We start from the raw sequence: 18,877 nt of genomic DNA, 5'->3' as shown, positions 1-18,877 counted from the left end.
ATTGGTGAGACCAAATCTGGAGTATGGTGTACAATTTTGGTCGCCCAATTATAGGAAGGATGTCAACAAAATAAAGAGAGTACAGAGGAGATTTACTAGAATGTTGCCTGGGTTTCAACAACTAAGTTACAGAGATAGGTTGAATAAGTTAGGTCTTTATTCTCTGGAGCGCGGAAGGTTAAGGGGGGACTTGATAGAGGTCTTTAAAATGATGAGAGGGATAGACAGAGTTGATGTGGACAAGCTTTTCCCTTTGAGAATAGGGAAGGTTCAAACAAGAGGACATGACTTCAGAATTAAGGGACAGAAGTTTAGGGGCAACATGAGGGGGAACTTCTTTACTCAGAGGGTGGTAGCGGTGTGGAATGAGCTTCCAGTGGAAGTGGTGGAGGCAGGTTCATTGGTATCATTTAAAAATAAATTGGATAGGCATATGGATGAGAAGGGAATGGAGGGTTATGGTATGAGTGCAGGCAGGTGGGACTAAGGGGAAAAAAAGTTGTTCGGCACGGACTTGTAGGGCCGAGATGGCCTGTTTCCGTGCTGTAATTGTTATATGGTTATTTGTTCCCAATTATATAGAGCTCTGGACTGACCTGTGTCTTGACTAACTGTGTGCTAGTCTTTGTCAATTCATTGTAATCAATGGTGTTCAGCAAAGGGTCTTCCCCTGTTATCAGGCTTCTGAATGGCCCTTCCATAAGCTAAGGCACTGTCCATATTCACCTCTATCTGCCCAGAGTTTGTACGTTCTCCCCGTGACCTGCGTCGGTCTCCTCCAGTACTCCAGAGACGTACAGGGTTGTATGTTAATTGAATGTTAAAGAAATTCTCCCTGGCGTGTCTGTGGGGTAGTGTTAAATGTGCGGGGATCGCCGATTGGGCCAGAACCGGTGGGCCGAAGGGCCTGCTTCCACGCTGTATCTCAAAACGACTAAAACTGTATTCCGCGCTTAATATACAATCGACAATAGGTGCAGGAGTAGGCCATTCGGCCCTTCGAGCCAGCACCGCCATTCAATGTGATCATGGCTGATCATCCACAATCAGTACCCCGTTCCTGCCTTCTCCCCATATCCCCTGACTCCACTATCATTAAGAGCCCTATCTAGCTTTCTCTTGAAAGTATCCAGAGAACCGGCCTCCACCGCCCTCTGAGGCAGAGAATTCCACAGACTCACAACTCTGTGAGAAAAAGTGATTCCTCGTCTCCGTTCTAATGGCTTACCCCTTATTCTTAAACTGTTGTAACATAGGGGATCAGGGGGTATGGAGAGAAGGCAGGTACGGGATACTGAGTTGGATGATCAGCCATGATCATATTGAATGGCGGTGCAGGCTCGAAGGGCCGAATGGCCTACTCCTGCACCTAATTTCTATGTTTCTATGTTTCTATAGAAACATAGAAAATAGGTGCAGGAGTAGGCCATTTGGCCCTTTGAGCCTGCACCGCCATTCGATATTGATCATGGCTGATCATCCATCTCAGTATCCCATTCCTGCCTTCTCTCCATACCCCCTGATCCCCTTAGCCACAAGGGCCTCATCTAACTCCCTCTTAAATATAGCCAATGAACTGTGGCCTCGACTACCCTCTGTGGCAGAGAATTCCACAGATTCACTACTCTCTGCGTAGCCCCTGGTTCTGGACTCCCCCAATATCAGGAACATGTTTCCTGCCTCTAGTGTGTCCAAACCCTTAACAATCTTATATGTTTCAATGAGATATCCTCTCATCCTTCTAAACTCCAGAGTATACAAGCCCAGCTGCTCCATTCTCTCAGCATATGACAGTCCCGCCATCCCGGGAATTAACCTTGTAAACCTACGCTGCACTCCCTCAATAGCAAGAATGTCCTTCCTCAAATTAGGGGACCAAAACTGCACACAATAAAAGTATCATAATAAAAGTTTGAAATAAAACATCGACAAGTTGGTACATTATCCCATCACGGAAGAGAAATATCACTCTAAGTTGCTGAACTATAATATAGAATTCATTCTTGTTCAAATTGCTCCTTTTTAAATAAGTATTTCTGAGTGGCAATGACAGATAGATTTGAATCCTTTTCGTGTGTTCAAAATTGTCTGCACTTTGTAAGTGCGTACGTATCTGCAATATTCTTTGGTCAGGAGTGGCACAGATCTTTTTGTTCTTTGTTGATCACAGTTGCAAGTCCATGGACATTAGATTAGAGATTAGAGAGTGATACAGGCCCTTCGGCCCAACTTGTCCACACTGGCCAACAATGTCCCATCTATCCTAGACCCACTTGCCTGCATTTGGCCCATTTGGCGAATGGTATGTTAGCTTTCATAGCAAAAGGATTTGAGTATAGGAGCAGGGAGGTTCCACTGCAGTTGTACAGGGTCTTGGTGAGACCACACCTGGAGTATTGCGTACAGTTTTGGTCTCCAAATCTGAGGAAGGACATTATTGCCATAGAGGGAGTGCAGAGACGGTTCACCAGACTGATTCCTGGGATGTCAGGACTGTCTTAAGAGAAGAAAGACTGGATAGACTTGGTTTATACTCTCTAGAATTTAGGAGATTGAGAGGGGGGATCTTATAGAAACTTACAAAATTCTTAAGGGGTTGGACAGGCTAGATGCAGGAAGATTGCTCCCGATGTTGGGGAAGTCCAGGACAAGGGGTCACAGCTTAAGGATAAGGGGGAAATCCTTTAAAACCGAGATGAGAAGACCTTTTTTCACGCAGAGAGTGGTGAATCTCTGGAACTCACTGCCGCAGAGGGTAGGCGAGGCCAGTTCATTGGCTATATTTATAAGGGAGTTAGATGTGGCCCTTGTGGCTAAGGGGATCAGAGGGTATGGAGAGAAGGCAGGTACGGGATACTGAGTTGGATGATCAGCCATAACCATGTTGAATGGCGGTGCAAGCTCGAAGGGCCGAATGGCCTACTACTGCACCTAATTTCTATGTTTCTATGTTTCTATCCCTCTAAACTAAACTAGATGCCTCTATCCATGTACCATGTTTCTTAAACGCTGGGATAGTCCCAGCCTCAACTACCTTCTCTGGCATCTCATTCCATACACCCACCACCCTTTGTGTGAAATCATCACCCCTCAGATTTCCATTTAATCTTTCCCCCTTCACCTATGGACCTCTGGAGTTCAATTCGCCTACTCTAGGCAGGAGTTTCTATGCATCTACCCGATCTATTCCTCTCATGATTTTGTACACCTCTATAAGATCACCCCTCATCTCCTCGAGGGTGTGAGCTATAGAGAGAGGATGAGCAGGCTGGGACTCCATTCCATGGAGTCCCAGCCTGCTCATCCTCTCTCTATAGCTCACACCCTCGAGTCCTGGCAACATCCACGCAAATCTTCTCTGAACCCTCTTCAGCTTGACAACATCTTTCCCATAACATGGTGGCTAGAGCTGAACACAATACTCCAAGTGAGGAAAGTCAGGCCAATATGCGGCATTCATTCGTGAAGAAGACTTTTCACGAAGAATGCAAATCATAATGGGCCTGTCCCACTTGGCGATCTTTTAGGCAACTGTCGGCGACTGTCATAGTCGTAGCAGGTCACCGAAAACCAGCGACAACCTACATCATCCTGGGGACAACCTACGAGAGCACCTACGCCAGGAGATGTCAAGCTACGCTCGTTGGCGTCAAACCCACTGTCGCCTAAATTTTCAACGTGCTGAAAATCTAGCGGAGACCAGAAAGACGCTACGACTTTTTGCGTGACTGAGGAGATGACTGGACTTCACCACTCGGTGGCCGATTAGGGAAAGGGGAGATGTAACGAGACCTGGGTGTCATGGTACACCAGTCATTGAAAGTAGGCATGCAGGTGCAGCAGGCAGTGAAGAAAGCGAATGGTATGTTGGCTTTCATAGCAAAAGGATTTGAGTCTAGGAGCAGGGAGGTTCTACTGCAGTTGTACAGGGTCTTGGTGAGACCACACCTGGAGTATTGCGTACAGTTTTGGTCTCCTAATCTGAGGAAAGACATTCTTGCCATAGAGGGAGTACAGAGAAGGCTCACCAGACTGATTCCTGGGATGTCAGGACTTTCATATGGAGAAAGAATGGATAGACTCGGCTTGTACTCGCTAAAATTTAGAAGATTGAGGGGGGATCTTATAGAAACTTACAAAATTCTTAAGGGGTTGTACAGGCTAGATGTAGGAAGATTGTTCCCGATGTTGGGGAAGTCCAGAACAAGGGGTCACAGTTTAAGGATGAGGGAAATCTTTTAGGACCGAGATGAGAAAAATATTTTACACACATAGAGTGGTGAATCTGTGGAATTCTCTGCCACAGAAGGTAGTTGAGGCCAGTTCATTGGCTATATTCAAGAGGGAGTTAGATGTGGCCCTTGTGGCTAAAGGGATCAGGGGGTATGGAGAGAAGGCAGGTACAGGATACTGAGTTGGATGATCAGCCATGATCATATTGAATGGCGGTGCAGGCTCGAAGGGCTGAATGGCCTACTCCTGCACCTAATTTCTATGTTTCTATGTTTGCACGTTTCTATTAGTGGAGAAGCCAAAACGTACTCAGACCACGCAATGCTGTCTTTGGTCACTTGATGAGCAGTGCAGCCTGGAATAGATTGTAGACCTGAAAGAAGAATAAATCTGACTGCTTCATTTTCATATAAATTGAAATGTAAATTGAGTATAGAAGCTGGGATGCAATGTTAAAATTGTACAAGGCATTGGTGAGACCAAATCTGGAGTATGGTGTACAATTTTGGTCGCCCAATTATAGGAAGGATGTCAACAAAATAGAGCGAGTACAGAGGAGATTGACTAGAATGTTGCCTGGGTTTCAACAACTAAGTTACAGAGATAGGTTGAATAAGTTAGGTCTTTATTCTCTGGAGCGCAGAAGGTTAAGGGGGGACTTGATAGAGGTCTTTAAAATGATGAGAGGGATAGACAGAGTTGACGTGGTTAAGCTTTTCCCTTTGAGAATAGGGAAGATTCAAACAAGAGGACATGACTTGAGAATTAAGGGACAGAAGTTTAGGGGTAACATGAGGGGGGGACTTCTTTACTCAGAGAGTGGTAGCGGTGTGGAATGAGCTTCCAGTGGAAGTGGTGGAGGCAGGTTCATTTGGTATCATTTAAAAATAAATTGGATAGGCATATGGATGAGAAGGGAATGGAGGGTTATGGTATGAGTGCAGGCAGGTGGGACTAAGGGAAAAAAGTTGTTCGGCACGGACTTGTAGGGCCGAGATGGCCTGTTTCCGTGCTGTAATGGTTATATGGTTATATGGTTTAAGTCCAGACGCATGCCAAGAAATTGGCACGACCACCCAGTCTAACTTCTCTCCTCAACTCATCGGGACGGCTCAAAATGAGTTGGCTTGTTTTCAAAGTGGGACCTCATTAACGAGCTGGTATGTGTCAGGCAAATAACATTTATTTATACACATCTGGACCAGCATCTAAATCTGGATGTCGTACGCTGTAAAGCTCCAGGTAGAGGTATCACTCACCACTGGAGGCTGGACTATTTTTTATAGTGGACAATTTTTACATTTTATCAAGTCCAATCAACCGAGCCAGTCAACCCACAAACCTGCACACCTTCGGAGTGTGGGGGGAAGCCGAAAATCTCGGAGAAAACCCACGCAGATCACGTGGAGAACGAACAAACTCCGTACAGACAGCGCCCGTAGTCGGGATCAAACCCGGGTCTCTGGAGCAGCATTTTGCTGTAAAGCCAGTGGCGGGCTGGCCAGGGTGTCGGCTTGCCCGATGGCAAGTGGGCCCCTGATGAAGTGGGCCCCCTTTGACTCCTGGCAACCAATAGTTTTAGACCCAGTCCGCCACTGTGTAGGGCAGCAACTCTACCAATAGACAATAGACGCAAGAGTAGAGGCCACTCGGCCCTTCGAGCCAGCACCGCCATTCAATGTGATCATGGCTGATCATCCCCATCAGTACCCCGTTCCTGCCTTCTCTCCATATCCCCTGACTCCGCTATCTTTAAGAGCCCTATCCAGCTCTCTCTTGGAAGCATCCAGAGAACCTGCCTCCACCACCCTCTGAGGCAGAGAATTCCACAGACTCACCACTCTCTGTGAGAAAAAGTGTTTCCTCATCTCCGTTCTAAATGGCTTACTCCTTATTCTTAAACTGTGGCCCCTGGTTCTGGACTCCCCCAACACCGGGAACATGTTTCCTGCCTCTAGGGTGTCCAAGCCCTTAATAATCTTATATGTTTCAATGAGATGCCCTCTCATCCTTCTAAACTCCAGAGTGTACAAGCCCAGCCGCTCCATTCTCTCAGTATATGACAGTCCCGCCATCCCGGGAATTAACCTTGTAAACCAGCGCTGCACTCCCTCAATAGCAAGAATGTCCTTCCTCAGATTAGGGGACCAAAACTGCACACAACCGCTGCACCACCGTGACTGTCGGGGTTGTTTGTTGTTTTATCCTGGTTGAAATGAAGGGGGAATTTCTTTAGTCAGAGTTCAGTTTAGTTTGGAGATACAGAGCGGAAACAGGTCCCATCGGCCCACCGTGTTTGCGCCGACCATCGATCCCCGCACACTAACACTAGCTTACACACACCAGGGACAAGTTTTACATTTATACCAACCTAATTAGCCGACAAACCTGCACGTCTTTGGAGGGTGGGAGGAAACCGAAGATCTCGGCGAAAACCCACGTGGGTCACGGGGAGAACGTGCAAACTCTGTAACAGCGTTGTAAGGCAGTAACTCCCCCCTTTGCGCCATCGTGCCACCCAGTGGATACAGCCCTTCAGCCCATCAAGTCCATGCCGACCATCAACAGACCATTTTGCTTCCTATCCACTAGTGGAATTTCACAGAGCAATTGGCCTACAAAGCTGTGTGTATTTGGAGTGTGGGAGGAAACTGGAGCATCTGGAGAAACCTACGGGTCACACGGAGAACGTGCCAACTCCACAAAGGCAGCACCCGTAGTCTGGATCGAGCCCGGGTCTCTAGCGCTGTTGGGCAGTAGCTCTAACTCTGCTCCACCATGCCATCCCAAATCAATCTCCACTTATGACTTAGCCTCCACAGCCGTCTGTGGCAATAAATTCCACAGATTCACCGCACTGTGGTACAGCGGTAGAGTTGCTGCCTTACCGCGCCAGGGACCCGGGTTCGATCCCGACTACGGGTGCTGTCTGTACGGAGTTTGTACGTTCTCCCCGTGACCTGCGTGGGTTTTCTCCGAGATCGCCGGTTTCCTCCCACACTCCAAAGACGTACAGGTTTGTAAACTAATTGGCTTGGTCTAAATGTAAAAACTGTCCCCTGGTCCGTGTAGGATGGTGTTAGTGTGCGGGGATCGCTGGATGGTACTGGATAGTTAAGTGAGGTGAGAAAAACCCGTTTCACCCAGAGAGTTGTGAATTTGTGGAATTCCCTGCCACAGAGGGCAGTGGAGGCCAAGTCACTGGATGGATTTAAGAGAGAGTTAGATAGAGCTCTAGGGGCTAATGGAGTCAAGGGATATGGGGAGCAGGCAGGCACGGGTTATTGATTGGGGACGATCAGCCATGATCATATTGAATGGCGGTGCTGGCTCGAAGGGCCGAATGGCCTCCTCCTGTACCTATTGTCTATGTTTCTATGTTTCTTAGGGTATTAGTGTAGTTTAGATTCTTGTCATGTGTAACGAGGTACAGTGAAAAGCTTTTGTTGCGTGCTATCCAGTCAGCGGAAAAGACAATACACGATTACAATCGAACCACTCACAGCGAAGGGAGACATGGACAAGGGAATAACGTTGAGTGCACGGTAAAGCCAGGATAGTCCGATCAAGGATAGTCCGAGGGTCACCAATGAGGTAGATAGTAGTTCAGCACCATTTGCCAAACAATTGCTATTTGATTCAGTACACTGGCTGTAAAACCTGTCATCTGTTGTTGCAGATGTCCACACAGACATGTTAGTGAAGGGCAGGAAGGGAAGCACATTTATTCAGGACATTGTGTAGGAATTAAACCGGGTAATGATGGATTAAAGTGTTCATTCAAATAGAACCCAGTAAGGATATTTTCTATGTTTCTGTGACTCGGTGGGCTGAAGGGCCTGTTTCCGGGTTGTATCTCTAAACTAAACTAAACTAAATCTCTAAACGACACGGAAATTAAATTGGATGCCAGATCTCAGAGCATGACTTCAGCAATAAACTGACTGAAGTATGTGTCAAATGCGATTATCTTGAGTTCGGTTGCGCTGAAGGGCCGGGATGATTCAGTCACCGAAACCCACAGTTCTCTCTTCAGTTGACCTGTAGTGTGACATTGAAACAAAGACTGGCAGAGCTGGTAGAGCCAGTGCCTCACAGCGCCAGAGACCGGGGTTCTGCCCTGACCTTGGTTGCTGCCCGTGCGGAGTTTGCACGTTCTCCTTGTAACCGGATGGGTTTCATAGAAACATAGAAAATAGTTGCAGGAGGAGGCCATTCGGCCCTTCGAGCCAGCACCGCCATTCATTGTGATCATGGCTGATCGTCCCCAATCAATAACCCGTGCCTGCCTTCTCCCCATATCCCTTGACTCCACTAGCCCCTAGAGCTCTATCTAACTCTCTCTTAAATCCATCCAGTGACTTGGCCTCCACTGCCCTCTGTGGCAGGGAATTCCACAAATTCACAACTCTCTGGGTGAAAAAGTTTTTTCTCACCTCAGTCTTAAATGACCTCCCCTTTATTCTAAGACTGTGACCCCTGGTTCTGGACTCGCCTCTGATTTCATCCCACATCCCAAAGATGTGCCGCTTTGCAGGCTATTTGGCCGCTCTTTTAGGGAGATGAGGAGAAATGTCTTTAGTCAGAGGGTGGTGAATCTGTGGAATTCTTTGTCACAGAAGGCTGTGGAGGTTAAGTGGGTGGACATTTTTAAGTCCGAGATAGATAGATTTAGTTTAGTTTAAGTTTTTAGTTTAGAGATACAGCTCGGAAACAGGCCCTTCGGCCCACCGGGTCTGCGCTGACCAGCGACCCCCCCCGCACATTAACACTATCTAACACCCACTAGGGACAGTTTTTACATTTACAAAGCCAATTAATCTACAAACCTGTACGCCTTTGGAGTGTGGGAGGAAACCGAAGATCTCGGTGAAAACCCACGCAGGTCACGGGGAGAACGTACAAACTCCGTACAGACAACACCCGTAGTCAGTATGGAACACGGGTCCCTGGTGTTGCATTCGCTGTTAGGCAGCAACTCTACCGCTGCGCCACCGTGACCACCCAAAAGATGTGCGGCTTTGCAGGGTAATTGGACGTTCTTTTAGGAAGATGTGGTGAAATTTCTTTAATCAGAGGGTGGTGAATCTGTGGAATTCTTTGCCACAGAGGGTTGTGGAGGCCAAGTCAGTGGATATTTTGAAGGCAGAAACAGGTAGATTCTTGATTAGTGCGGGTGTCGGGGGTTATGGGGAGAAGGCAGGAGAATGGGGTTAGGAGGGAGAGATAGATCAGCCATGATTGAATGGCGGAGTAGACTTGATGGGCCGAATGGTCTTATTCTGCTCCTATCACTTACAAATTTCTGAAAAATGGATTTAGACTTGAGACATATAATTCTGCATGATTGAATGGTGGTGTAGACTTGATGGGCTTAATGGCCTAATTCTATTCCTATTCCTTCTGACTTATGAAAATGCTGGAGTAACTCAGCATCTCTGGATAGAAGGAACAGGTGACGTTTCGGGTAGAGACCCTTGTTCGGAGTGGGAGTCAGCGGATAGGGAGATAGAGATATGGAAGGGTAAGGTGTGGGCATCAGGCCTGGATAGAGTGGTTGCGGAGAGGATGTTTCCTTCAGAGTTATAGAGAGTCGCACACCATAGAATCACATCCACCAACAGCCTCATCTACACTCGTCCCAACTGCCCACGTTTGGACGATATCCCTCTAAACCTGTTTAGTCCCAAAACGTTGTCTATTTCCTTAGCTCCATAGATGTTGCTACACCCGCTGAGTTACTCCAGCACTCTAATGTGCACCTGTAGAAGTTAGAGAGAGTCCTCCTCGACATACCGACTCTCCGTAATCTTCTCAGGAAGTTAACTTGTCGATCCGGAAGGTTCTAGAGCATTTGAACGTCCTTCATCCTGTGTTCTATGTAATTACTTACTAAATTCTTAATGGGTTGGACAGGCTAGATGCAGGAAGATTGTTCCAGATGTTGGGGAAGTCCAGGACAAGGGGTCACAGTTTAAGGATAAGGGGGAAATCTTTTAGGACCGAGGTGAGAGAAACATTTTTCACACAGAGAGTGGTGAATCTGTGGAATTCTCTGCCGCAGAGGGTAGTTGAGGCCAGTTCATTGGCTATATTCAAGAGGGAGTTAGATGTGGCCCTTGTGGCGAGGGGGGTCAGGAGGTATGGAGGGAGGGCAGGTATGGGATACTGAGTTGGATGATCAGCCATGATCATATTGAATGACGGTGCAGGCTCGAAGGGCCGAATGGCCTACTCCTGCACCTACTTTCTATGTTTCTATGAAAGGAGACGAGGAGGAATTTCTTTACCCAGAGGTCCTGTAATTGACTGCTACTATTCGCGCCGCGTCCGGCCCCCGCCTCACCCGTCCCGACGTAGTGCAGCCCGTGGAGTGCAGCAGCAGCAGCAGCAGCAGCAGCAGCGCCTCGCCTGTGGCCCCGTCGGTCGGTCGGCAGCCCGGCCAGCTGTCCGACCTTCGGACCTTCGCTTACCGCCGACACCACCACCCCTCCTTCTCACGGCCGATCATCGGTTCACGAGTTGGACGGGGCGCCGGACTTTGCGCGCGGCCCGGGCCAAAACTCCTCAGCTGGCCCGTCGGCTGGGCTTTGTGTACAGTCCAGCACCCGGGGCCAACTCATCATTCACCCAGACACGGCCCAGTCGGTCAACGAATTGCCGTCGGGAATTTGTCCCGTAGTTTGACCTTTTGTCCCTTATTTGGGAGCGGGAACGTTGGTGAGCCAAGATGGGTGTGACCAGAACTGCAATCAACACTCCAAATGTGGCCTTACTAAAATTAACAAAAACTGCCAGATAGCTTCCTGACTCATTGCCTTCCCCTTATAGCTACTTCCCACCAATCCAGATGGTATTACAGACGGTGACATTGAGCTCTGCTCGCTGCGCCACAGCGACGCCCTAACTAATGGCCCCCACCACCTAGAGATCTAACCCGGAGCTTTGAAGTCTACCAACGTCAAAAGGGGAATGTCTAAAGGCCCTGTCCCACTTGCAGATTTTATCGGCAACTGCCGGCATCATATCAGTGTCGCCAAAAGATATTGAACATTTCAAAATGCAGCGGCGACAAAAAAAATGTTGCGACATTTGAAAATACACGACGTGCCATACTTTGTCGCTGCCGTGTCACACCGCAAATTTCTCGGTGACCCGATATGTCAGTCATTCATGCCGGCAGTCACCGAAGAAATTGCCAAGTGGGACAGTCTCGTAAGGCAGACTTATCAGGTCGATAGACACAAAATGCTGGAGGAACTCAGCGGGACAGGCAGCATCTCTGGAGAGAAGGAATGGGTGTCATTTTGGGTCAAGAGAGTCGGGGGAGAGGGAAACGAGAGATCTAGACGGTGATGTAGAGAGATAAAGAACAATGAATGAAAGATGTGCAAACAAGTAACGATGATAAAGGAAATAGCTGTTTGTTGGGTGAGAACTAGAAGCTGGTGCGACGTGTGGGGGAGGGATAGGGAGAGAGGGAAAGCAATATACATACCAGAGGGCTGTAAACTGCCCAAGCAAAATATGAAATATAAGCCTTACAGGGAGGTTGGTCTGGAGATCGATGACGGGACACATGGGAACCGGAGGACAGATGCGCCGCCGAGTATTAAGGAGGATCCGTCGTGGGGGGACCTATACGAGTTTAGAGACACAGTGCCTTCGGCCCTTCGGGTCCGCGCTGACCAGCGATCCACGCACACTAACGCTACCCTACACACACTAGGGACAGTAACCAACTATAGTATGGTTTTTGGAGTGTGGGAGGGAACCGACGATCTCGGAGAAAACCCACGCGGTCACGGGGAGAACGTGCAAACTCCGTACAGACAGCACCCGTAGTCGGGATCGAACCCGGGTCTCTGGCACTGTGAGTGGTGTAAGGCAGCAACTCCACCGTCAGGAGCAAAGAGGTCCTTCTGCAGTTGTACAGGGCCCTAGTGAGAACACACCTGGAGTATTGTGTGCAGTTTTGGTCTCCAAATTTGAGGAAGGACATTCTTGCTATTGAGGGAGTGCAGCGTAGATTTACAAGGTTAATTCCCGGGATGGCGGGACTGTCATATCTTGATAGAATGGAGCGGCTGGGCTTGTACAATCTGGATTTTAGAAGGATGAGAGGGGATCTTATTGAAACACATAAGATTGTTAAGGGTTTGGAAATGCTAGAGGCAGGAAACATGTTCCCGATGTTGGGGGAGTCCAGAACCAGGGGCCACAGTTTAAAAATAAGTGGTATGTTTAAGAAAGAACTGCAGATGCTGGAAAAATCGAAGGTAGACAAAAATGCTGGAGAAACTTAGCGGGTGAGGCTGCATCTATGGAGCCAAGGAATAGGTGACGTTTTGGGTCGAGACTCTTCTTCAGACTGATGTGGGATTGGGGGGGGCGGGAAGAAGAAAGGAAGAGGCGGAGACAGTGGGCTGTGGGAGAGCTGGGAAGGGGAGGGGAAGGAAGGAGAAAGCAGGGACTACCTGAAATTGGAGAAGTCAATGTTCATACCGCTGGGGTGTAAACTACCCAAGCGAAATATGAGGTGCTGCTCCTCCAATTTGCGGTGGGACTCACTCTGGCCATGGAGGAGGCCCAGGACAGAAAGGTCGGATTGGGAATGGGAGGGGGAGTTGAAGTGCTGAGCCACCGGGAGGTCAGGTTGTTTATTGCGAACTGAGCGGAGGTGTTGGGCGAAGAATAAGGGGTAGGCCATTTAGAACGGAGATGAGGAAAACCTTCTTCACCCAGAGAATCTGTGGAATTCCCTGCCTCAAAGGCAGTGGAGGCCAATTCTCTGGATGCTTTCGAGAGATAGTTAAGGGCCTGTCCTACTTTACCGAGCTGCTCATGAATTCTCCCGAGTTTTCCCCTTGATTCAAACTCGCAGAATAGAAACATAGAAACATAGAAATTAGGTGCAGGAGTAGGCCATTCGGCCCTTCGAGCCTGCACCGCCATTCAATATGATTATGGCTGATCAGCCAACTCAGTATCCTGTACCTGCCTTCTCTCCATACCCCCTGATCCCTTCAGCCCCAAGGGCCACATTTAACTCCCTTTTAAATATAGCCAATGAACTGTGGCCTCAACTACCTTCTGTGGCAGAGAATTCCAGAGATTCACCACTCTCTGTGTGAAAAATGTTTTTCCTCATCTCGGTCCTAAAAGATTTCCCCCTTATCCTTAAACTGTGACCCCTTGTTCTGGACTTCTCCAACATCGGGAACAATCTTCCTCCATCTAGCCTGTTGAACCCCTTAAGAATTTTGTAAGTTTCTATAAGGTCCCCCCTCAATCTTCTAAATTCTAGCGAGTATAATCGTTTGTAACGGGTCCATAGGAGGCTATAGGAGTACGATGATATATCGTAGCGACTCGTTGTGCCAGCCGCAGGTACTCGGGGCATCAGGTAAGTCGGGACGTTTTATCCAGCGTGACATAAAATGTCCACGAGTAAAAAGATAGTCGGGAGGAGAAAAATTGCAGCGTTTAATGCCCCGAGTAGCTACGGCTGACATAACGATATGATATATCTACGGACATCTACGGACCCGTTGCGAACATTCTCCGAGTTTGAATCAAGAGGAAAACTCGGGAGAATTCGTGAGCAGCTCGGGAAAGTGGGACAGGCCCTTAAGATCGAGCTCTTAAAGATAGCGGAGTCAGGGGATATGGGGAGAGGTCAAGAACGGCCGACTTCTGCACCTATTGTCTATTGTCTCTGCCCAGTCGACCCATTATTCCAATTCCACTCCATATGTCTTGTGAATGAGGTACTGTTGAGTGCTCTGCCACACTTAAACTATCACACTGACCATACTTCAACAGTGCTCCTTGGGTTGCGAAATGGATGGGGATGTCTTATGGTTGTGAACGGCACGCCCCAAATGCAGGTTAGTTCTTCCTTCTACTACAGCTGAGCGGTGCTGGGAACGTGAGTTCAAGTTCAAGTCAAGTGAGTTTATTGTCATGTGTCCTAAGGGACATGCCAAGGACATGGCAGACCAATTGAATAACTACTTTGGTTCTGTCTTCACTAAGGAAGACATAAATAATCTGCCGGAAATAGCAGGGGACCGGGAGTCAAATGAGATGGAGGAACTGAGTGAAATCCAGGTTAGCCGGGAAGTGGTGTTAGGTAAATTGAATGGATTAAAGGCCGATAAATCCCCAGGGCCAGATAGGCTGCATCCCAGAGTACTTAAGGAAGTAGCCCCAGAAATAGTGGATGCATTAGTGATAATTTTTCAAAACTCTTTAGATTCTGGAGTAGTTCCTGAGGATTGGAGGGTAGCAAACGTAACCCCACTTTTTAAAAAGGGAGGGAGAGAGAAAACGGGGAATTACAGACCAGTTAGTCTAACGTCGGTAGTGGGGAAACTGCTAGAGTCAGTTATTAAAGATGGGATAGCAGCACATTTGGGAAGTGGTGAAATCATTGGACAAAGTCAGCATGGATTTATGAAGGGTAAATCATGTCTGACGAATCTTATAGAATTTTTCGAGGATATAACTAGTAGAGTGGATAAGGGAGAACCAGTGGATGTGTTATATTGGGACTTTCAGAAGGCTTTCGACAAGGTCCCACATAAGAGATTAGTATACAAACTTAAAGCACACGGTATTGGGGGTTCAGTATTGATGTGGATAGAGAACTGGCTGGCAAAACAGGAAGCAAAGTAGGAGTAAACGGGTCCTTTTCACAATGGCAGGCAGTGACTAGTGGGGTACCGCAAGGCTCAGTTCTGGGACCCCAGCTATTTACGATATATATTAATAATTTGGACGAGGGAATTGAATGCAACATCTCCAAGTTTGCGGATGACACGAAGCTGGGGAGCAGTGTTAGCTGTGAGGAGGATGTTAGGAGGCTGCAAGGTGACTTGGATAGGCTGGGTGAGTGGGCAAATGCATGGCAGATGTAGTATAATGTGGATAAATGTGAGGTTATCCACTTTGGTGGCAAAAACAGGAAAGTAGATTATTATCTGAATGGTGGCCGATTAGGAAAGGGGGAGATGCAACGAGACCTGGGTGTCATGGTACACCAGTCATTGAAAGTAGGCATGCAGGTGCAGCAGGCAGTGAACAAGGCGAATGGTATGTTAGCATTCATAGCAAAAGGATTTGAGTATAGGAGCAGGGAGGTTCTACTGCAGTTGTACAGGGTCTTGGTGAGACCACACCTGGAGTATTGCGTACAGTTTTGGTCTCCTAATCTGAGGGAGGACATTCTTGCCATAGAGGGAGTGCAGAGAAGGTTCACCAGACTGATTCCTGGGATGTCAGGGATGTCATATATTCATATGAAGAAAGACTGGATAGACTCGGTTTGTACTCGTTAGAATTTAGAAGATTGAGGGGGGATCTTATAGAAACTTACAAAATTATTAAGGGGTTGGACAGGCTAGATGCAGGAAGATTGTTCCCGACGTTGAGGAAGTCCAGAACAGGGGGTCACAGTTTAAGGATAAGGGGGAAATCTTTTAGGACCGAGATGAGGAAAACATTTTTCACACAGAGAGTGGTGAATCTCTGGAACTCTCTGCCACAGAGGGTAGTTGAGGCCAGTTCATTGGCTATATTTAAGAGGGAGCTAGATGTGGCCCTTGTGGCTAAAGGGATCGGGGGGTATGGAGAGAAGGCAGGTACAGGATACTGAGTTGGATGATCAGCCATGATCATATTGAATGGCGGTGCAGGTTCGAAGAGCCGAATGGCCTACTCCTGCACCTAATTTCTATGTTTCTATGTCCCTGATAGGATGATGAAATTCTTGCTTTGCTTCAGCACAACAGAACATAGTAGGCATTGACTACAGAACAGATCAGTGAGTGTGTCCATATACCATAAAGTAATATATATAGCCACATAAATAAATAAACAGATAAGTTTTGCAAATAACAGATAATGGGTTATATATTTGTTTCAGGGGTTAGAGCTTTGTCCGAGCCAGGTTCTTTAATAGCCTGATCAGCTGTGGGGAGCTGAGTAGCTATTCGAAGGAAATGGCTGGTGCGTAATGTTGGAGGAGGGCTCCCTATTCGGAGGCTCCTGAGTTCTGGTATGCTTCAATAGGGACCCCTGAAGGTAGGCGGGGGAGAGGGTCATAGTAGAGGAGTGGAGAGGGGAGTGAGTGTTGAATAGAGGTAGTTGCAGTTGGTCTATAGATCCAGGTATGTTGTGTCTTCACTGCAGTCTTTGATGATAAGAGTTCTGCCAGCCTGATGGCTTTGAGGCATTCGACTGCGATATGAGGAGTATCCCCTCGTACTTCTAAGGTAAGGTCAGAGCCGATGATGGAACAGCCATGATGGGGCAGTGTTCCGGCTCCTAGGAGCTCGATGAAGGTAGCAGGCAGGAAAGGGTGACCAGAACAAGCCTTTTGAGGTGTGGCAGATGGGTAGTCTTTGATGAATAACTGCCAGCCTTCCATCCAGGGCGCGAGAGGAAGGGGGAGGTCAAGAGTCCGATGATGGAATGGGCAATGTGTTTACACGAGTGGGGCGACTTCAAGTTGCGGCCAAGCATGCAACCGGCTCTGCTCTTACTGTGCACCTGTAGAAGTTAGAGAGTCCTCTGCACACTGCAAGGCCAATGGAACTGACTCAATTGTTTCTTGTTAAACTCTGCAGGCTTTCTCAGCACCGGGGACCAGGCTGCCAAAGGGAACTACGGCTTACTCGACCAAATCCAGGCACTGAGATGGATTAGTGAAAATATCGGAGCGTTTGGCGGAGATTCAATGCGCATTACTGTCTTTGGCTCAGGTGCTGGGGCCTCCTGTGTAAGCCTGCTCACCCTCTCTCACTATTCAGAAGGTAAGCGCTGCTGTGTAGGTGTGGGTCGATAGAAACATGGAAACATAGGTGCAGGAGTAGGCCACTCGGCCCTTCGAGCCAGCACCGCCATTCAATATGATCATGGCTGATCATCCAACTCAGTATCACGTACCTGCCTTCAATCCATACCCCCTGATCCCCTTAGCCACAAGGGCCACATCTAACTCCCTCTTAAATATAGCCAATGAACTAGCCTCAACTACCCTCTGTGGCAGAGAGTTCCAGAGATTCACCACTCTCTGTGTGAAAAAAGTTCTTCTCATCTCGGTTTTAAAGGATTTCCCCCTTATCCTTAAGCTGTGACCCCTTGTCCTGGAATTGGTGCAGGAGTAGGCCATTCAGCCCTTCGAGCCAGCACCGCCATTCAATGTGATCGTGGCTGATCATCCCCAGTCAGTACCCCGTTCCTGCCTTTTCCCCATATCCTCTTTCTCCGCTATTTTTAACAACCCTATCCAGCTCTCTCTTGAAAGCATCCAGAGAACCTGCCTCCACCACCCTCTGAGGCAGAGAATTCCACAGACTCACAACTCTCTGTGTGAAAAAGTGTTTCTCACAGAGATCTTGGCTGATCATCCAGAATCAGTACCCCGTTCCTGCTTTCTCCCCATATCCCTTGATTCCGTTAGCCCCAAGAGCTAAATCAAACTCTTGAAAACATCCAGTGAATCGGCCTCCACTGCCTTCTGTGGCAGAGAATTCCACAGATTCACAACTCTGGTTTGAAAAGTTTCCGGGTCGATAGCAAAATGATTGGTGTTTCCAGAGTTTGGCTAAATTGGGCTGAATTGTGTATATATTTATATTATGGTATATGGACAAATGATTTCTGAGGCTCGGCACGGTGGCGCAGCGGTAAAATTGCTGCCTCACAGGGCCAGAGACACAGGTTCGATCCTGACTACGGGCTCTGTCTGTACGGAGTTTGTACGTTCTCCCCGAGTCCTGCGTGGGTTTTCTCCGGGATCTCCCGTTTCCTCCCACACTCCAAAGACGTACAGGTTTGTCAGTTAATTAGCCTGGGTGTAAGTGTAAATTGTCCCTAGCGTGTGTGTGTGTGTGTGTGTGTGTAGGGCGCTGTTAACGTGCGGGGATCGCTGGTCACCAGGGATATGGTGGGCCGCAGGGCCTGTTTCCGCGCTGTATCTCTAATCTAAACTAAAGACGAAGCAATCCCACAAAGCCACTGGTGTGGTATTAACACATCGAGAGCGTTTACCATTGCCGGATGCAGCAGCCTGTACTATATTTGATCTGTTGCCATTGGACAGAGAGAATAATGAGACAACTGTAGGGGAAGTGTTTGCTGCGAGGAATTTCCTCGCATTCTTGGAGGTCAGTGTTGCCAAGGCAGCAGCGATGGGAGGGGAAGGCAAGAAAGGTTCTTCCTGTCCCTGCACTAAAGAAATGTGTCCCCTCTCTCCCCCTTATTCCAGATTCAGGGACAGCTTCTTCCCGGCTGTTATCAGGCAACTGTCTAAAGGGCTGTTTAAACCAGCTGTTTTAGGGAGGTCACGGTGGCGCAGCGGTAGAGTCGCTGCCTTACAGCGAATATAGCACCGGAGACCCGGGTTCGATCCTGACTACGGGTGCTGTCTGTATGGAGTTTGCACGTTCTCCCCGTGATCTGCACGGGTTTAATCCGAGATCTTCGGTTTCCTCCCCCACTCCAGAGACGTACAGGTTTGCAGGTTAATTGGCTCGGTGTAAGTGTAAACATTGTCCCCAGTAGGATGATGCTGGTGTACAGGGATCGCTGGTTGGCATGGACTCGGTGGGCCGAAGGGCCTGTTTCCACGCTCCAG

General features: G+C 48.2%; 1 protein-coding gene across 2 annotated transcripts in view; it reads left to right on the top strand.

Moving 5' to 3' along the window:
- nlgn4xa (neuroligin 4 X-linked a) overlaps window positions 1-18,877 on the top strand; it is a 193,658-nt gene that overhangs the window by 143,110 nt on the left and 31,671 nt on the right. For both annotated transcript variants that reach the window (XM_055665954.1, XM_055665953.1), the window contains one exon: window positions 16,866-17,051. In XM_055665954.1, coding sequence (XP_055521929.1) covers window positions 16,866-17,051 — 186 coding nt within the window. The remainder of the gene's footprint in view (window positions 1-16,865; window positions 17,052-18,877) is intronic.

The sequence above is a fragment of the Leucoraja erinacea genome, unplaced genomic scaffold (assembly GCF_028641065.1).
Source record: "Leucoraja erinacea ecotype New England unplaced genomic scaffold, Leri_hhj_1 Leri_164S, whole genome shotgun sequence".
Taxonomy (NCBI): Eukaryota; Metazoa; Chordata; class Chondrichthyes; order Rajiformes; family Rajidae; genus Leucoraja; species Leucoraja erinaceus.
This window is presented reverse-complemented; position numbering and strand designations above follow the sequence as displayed.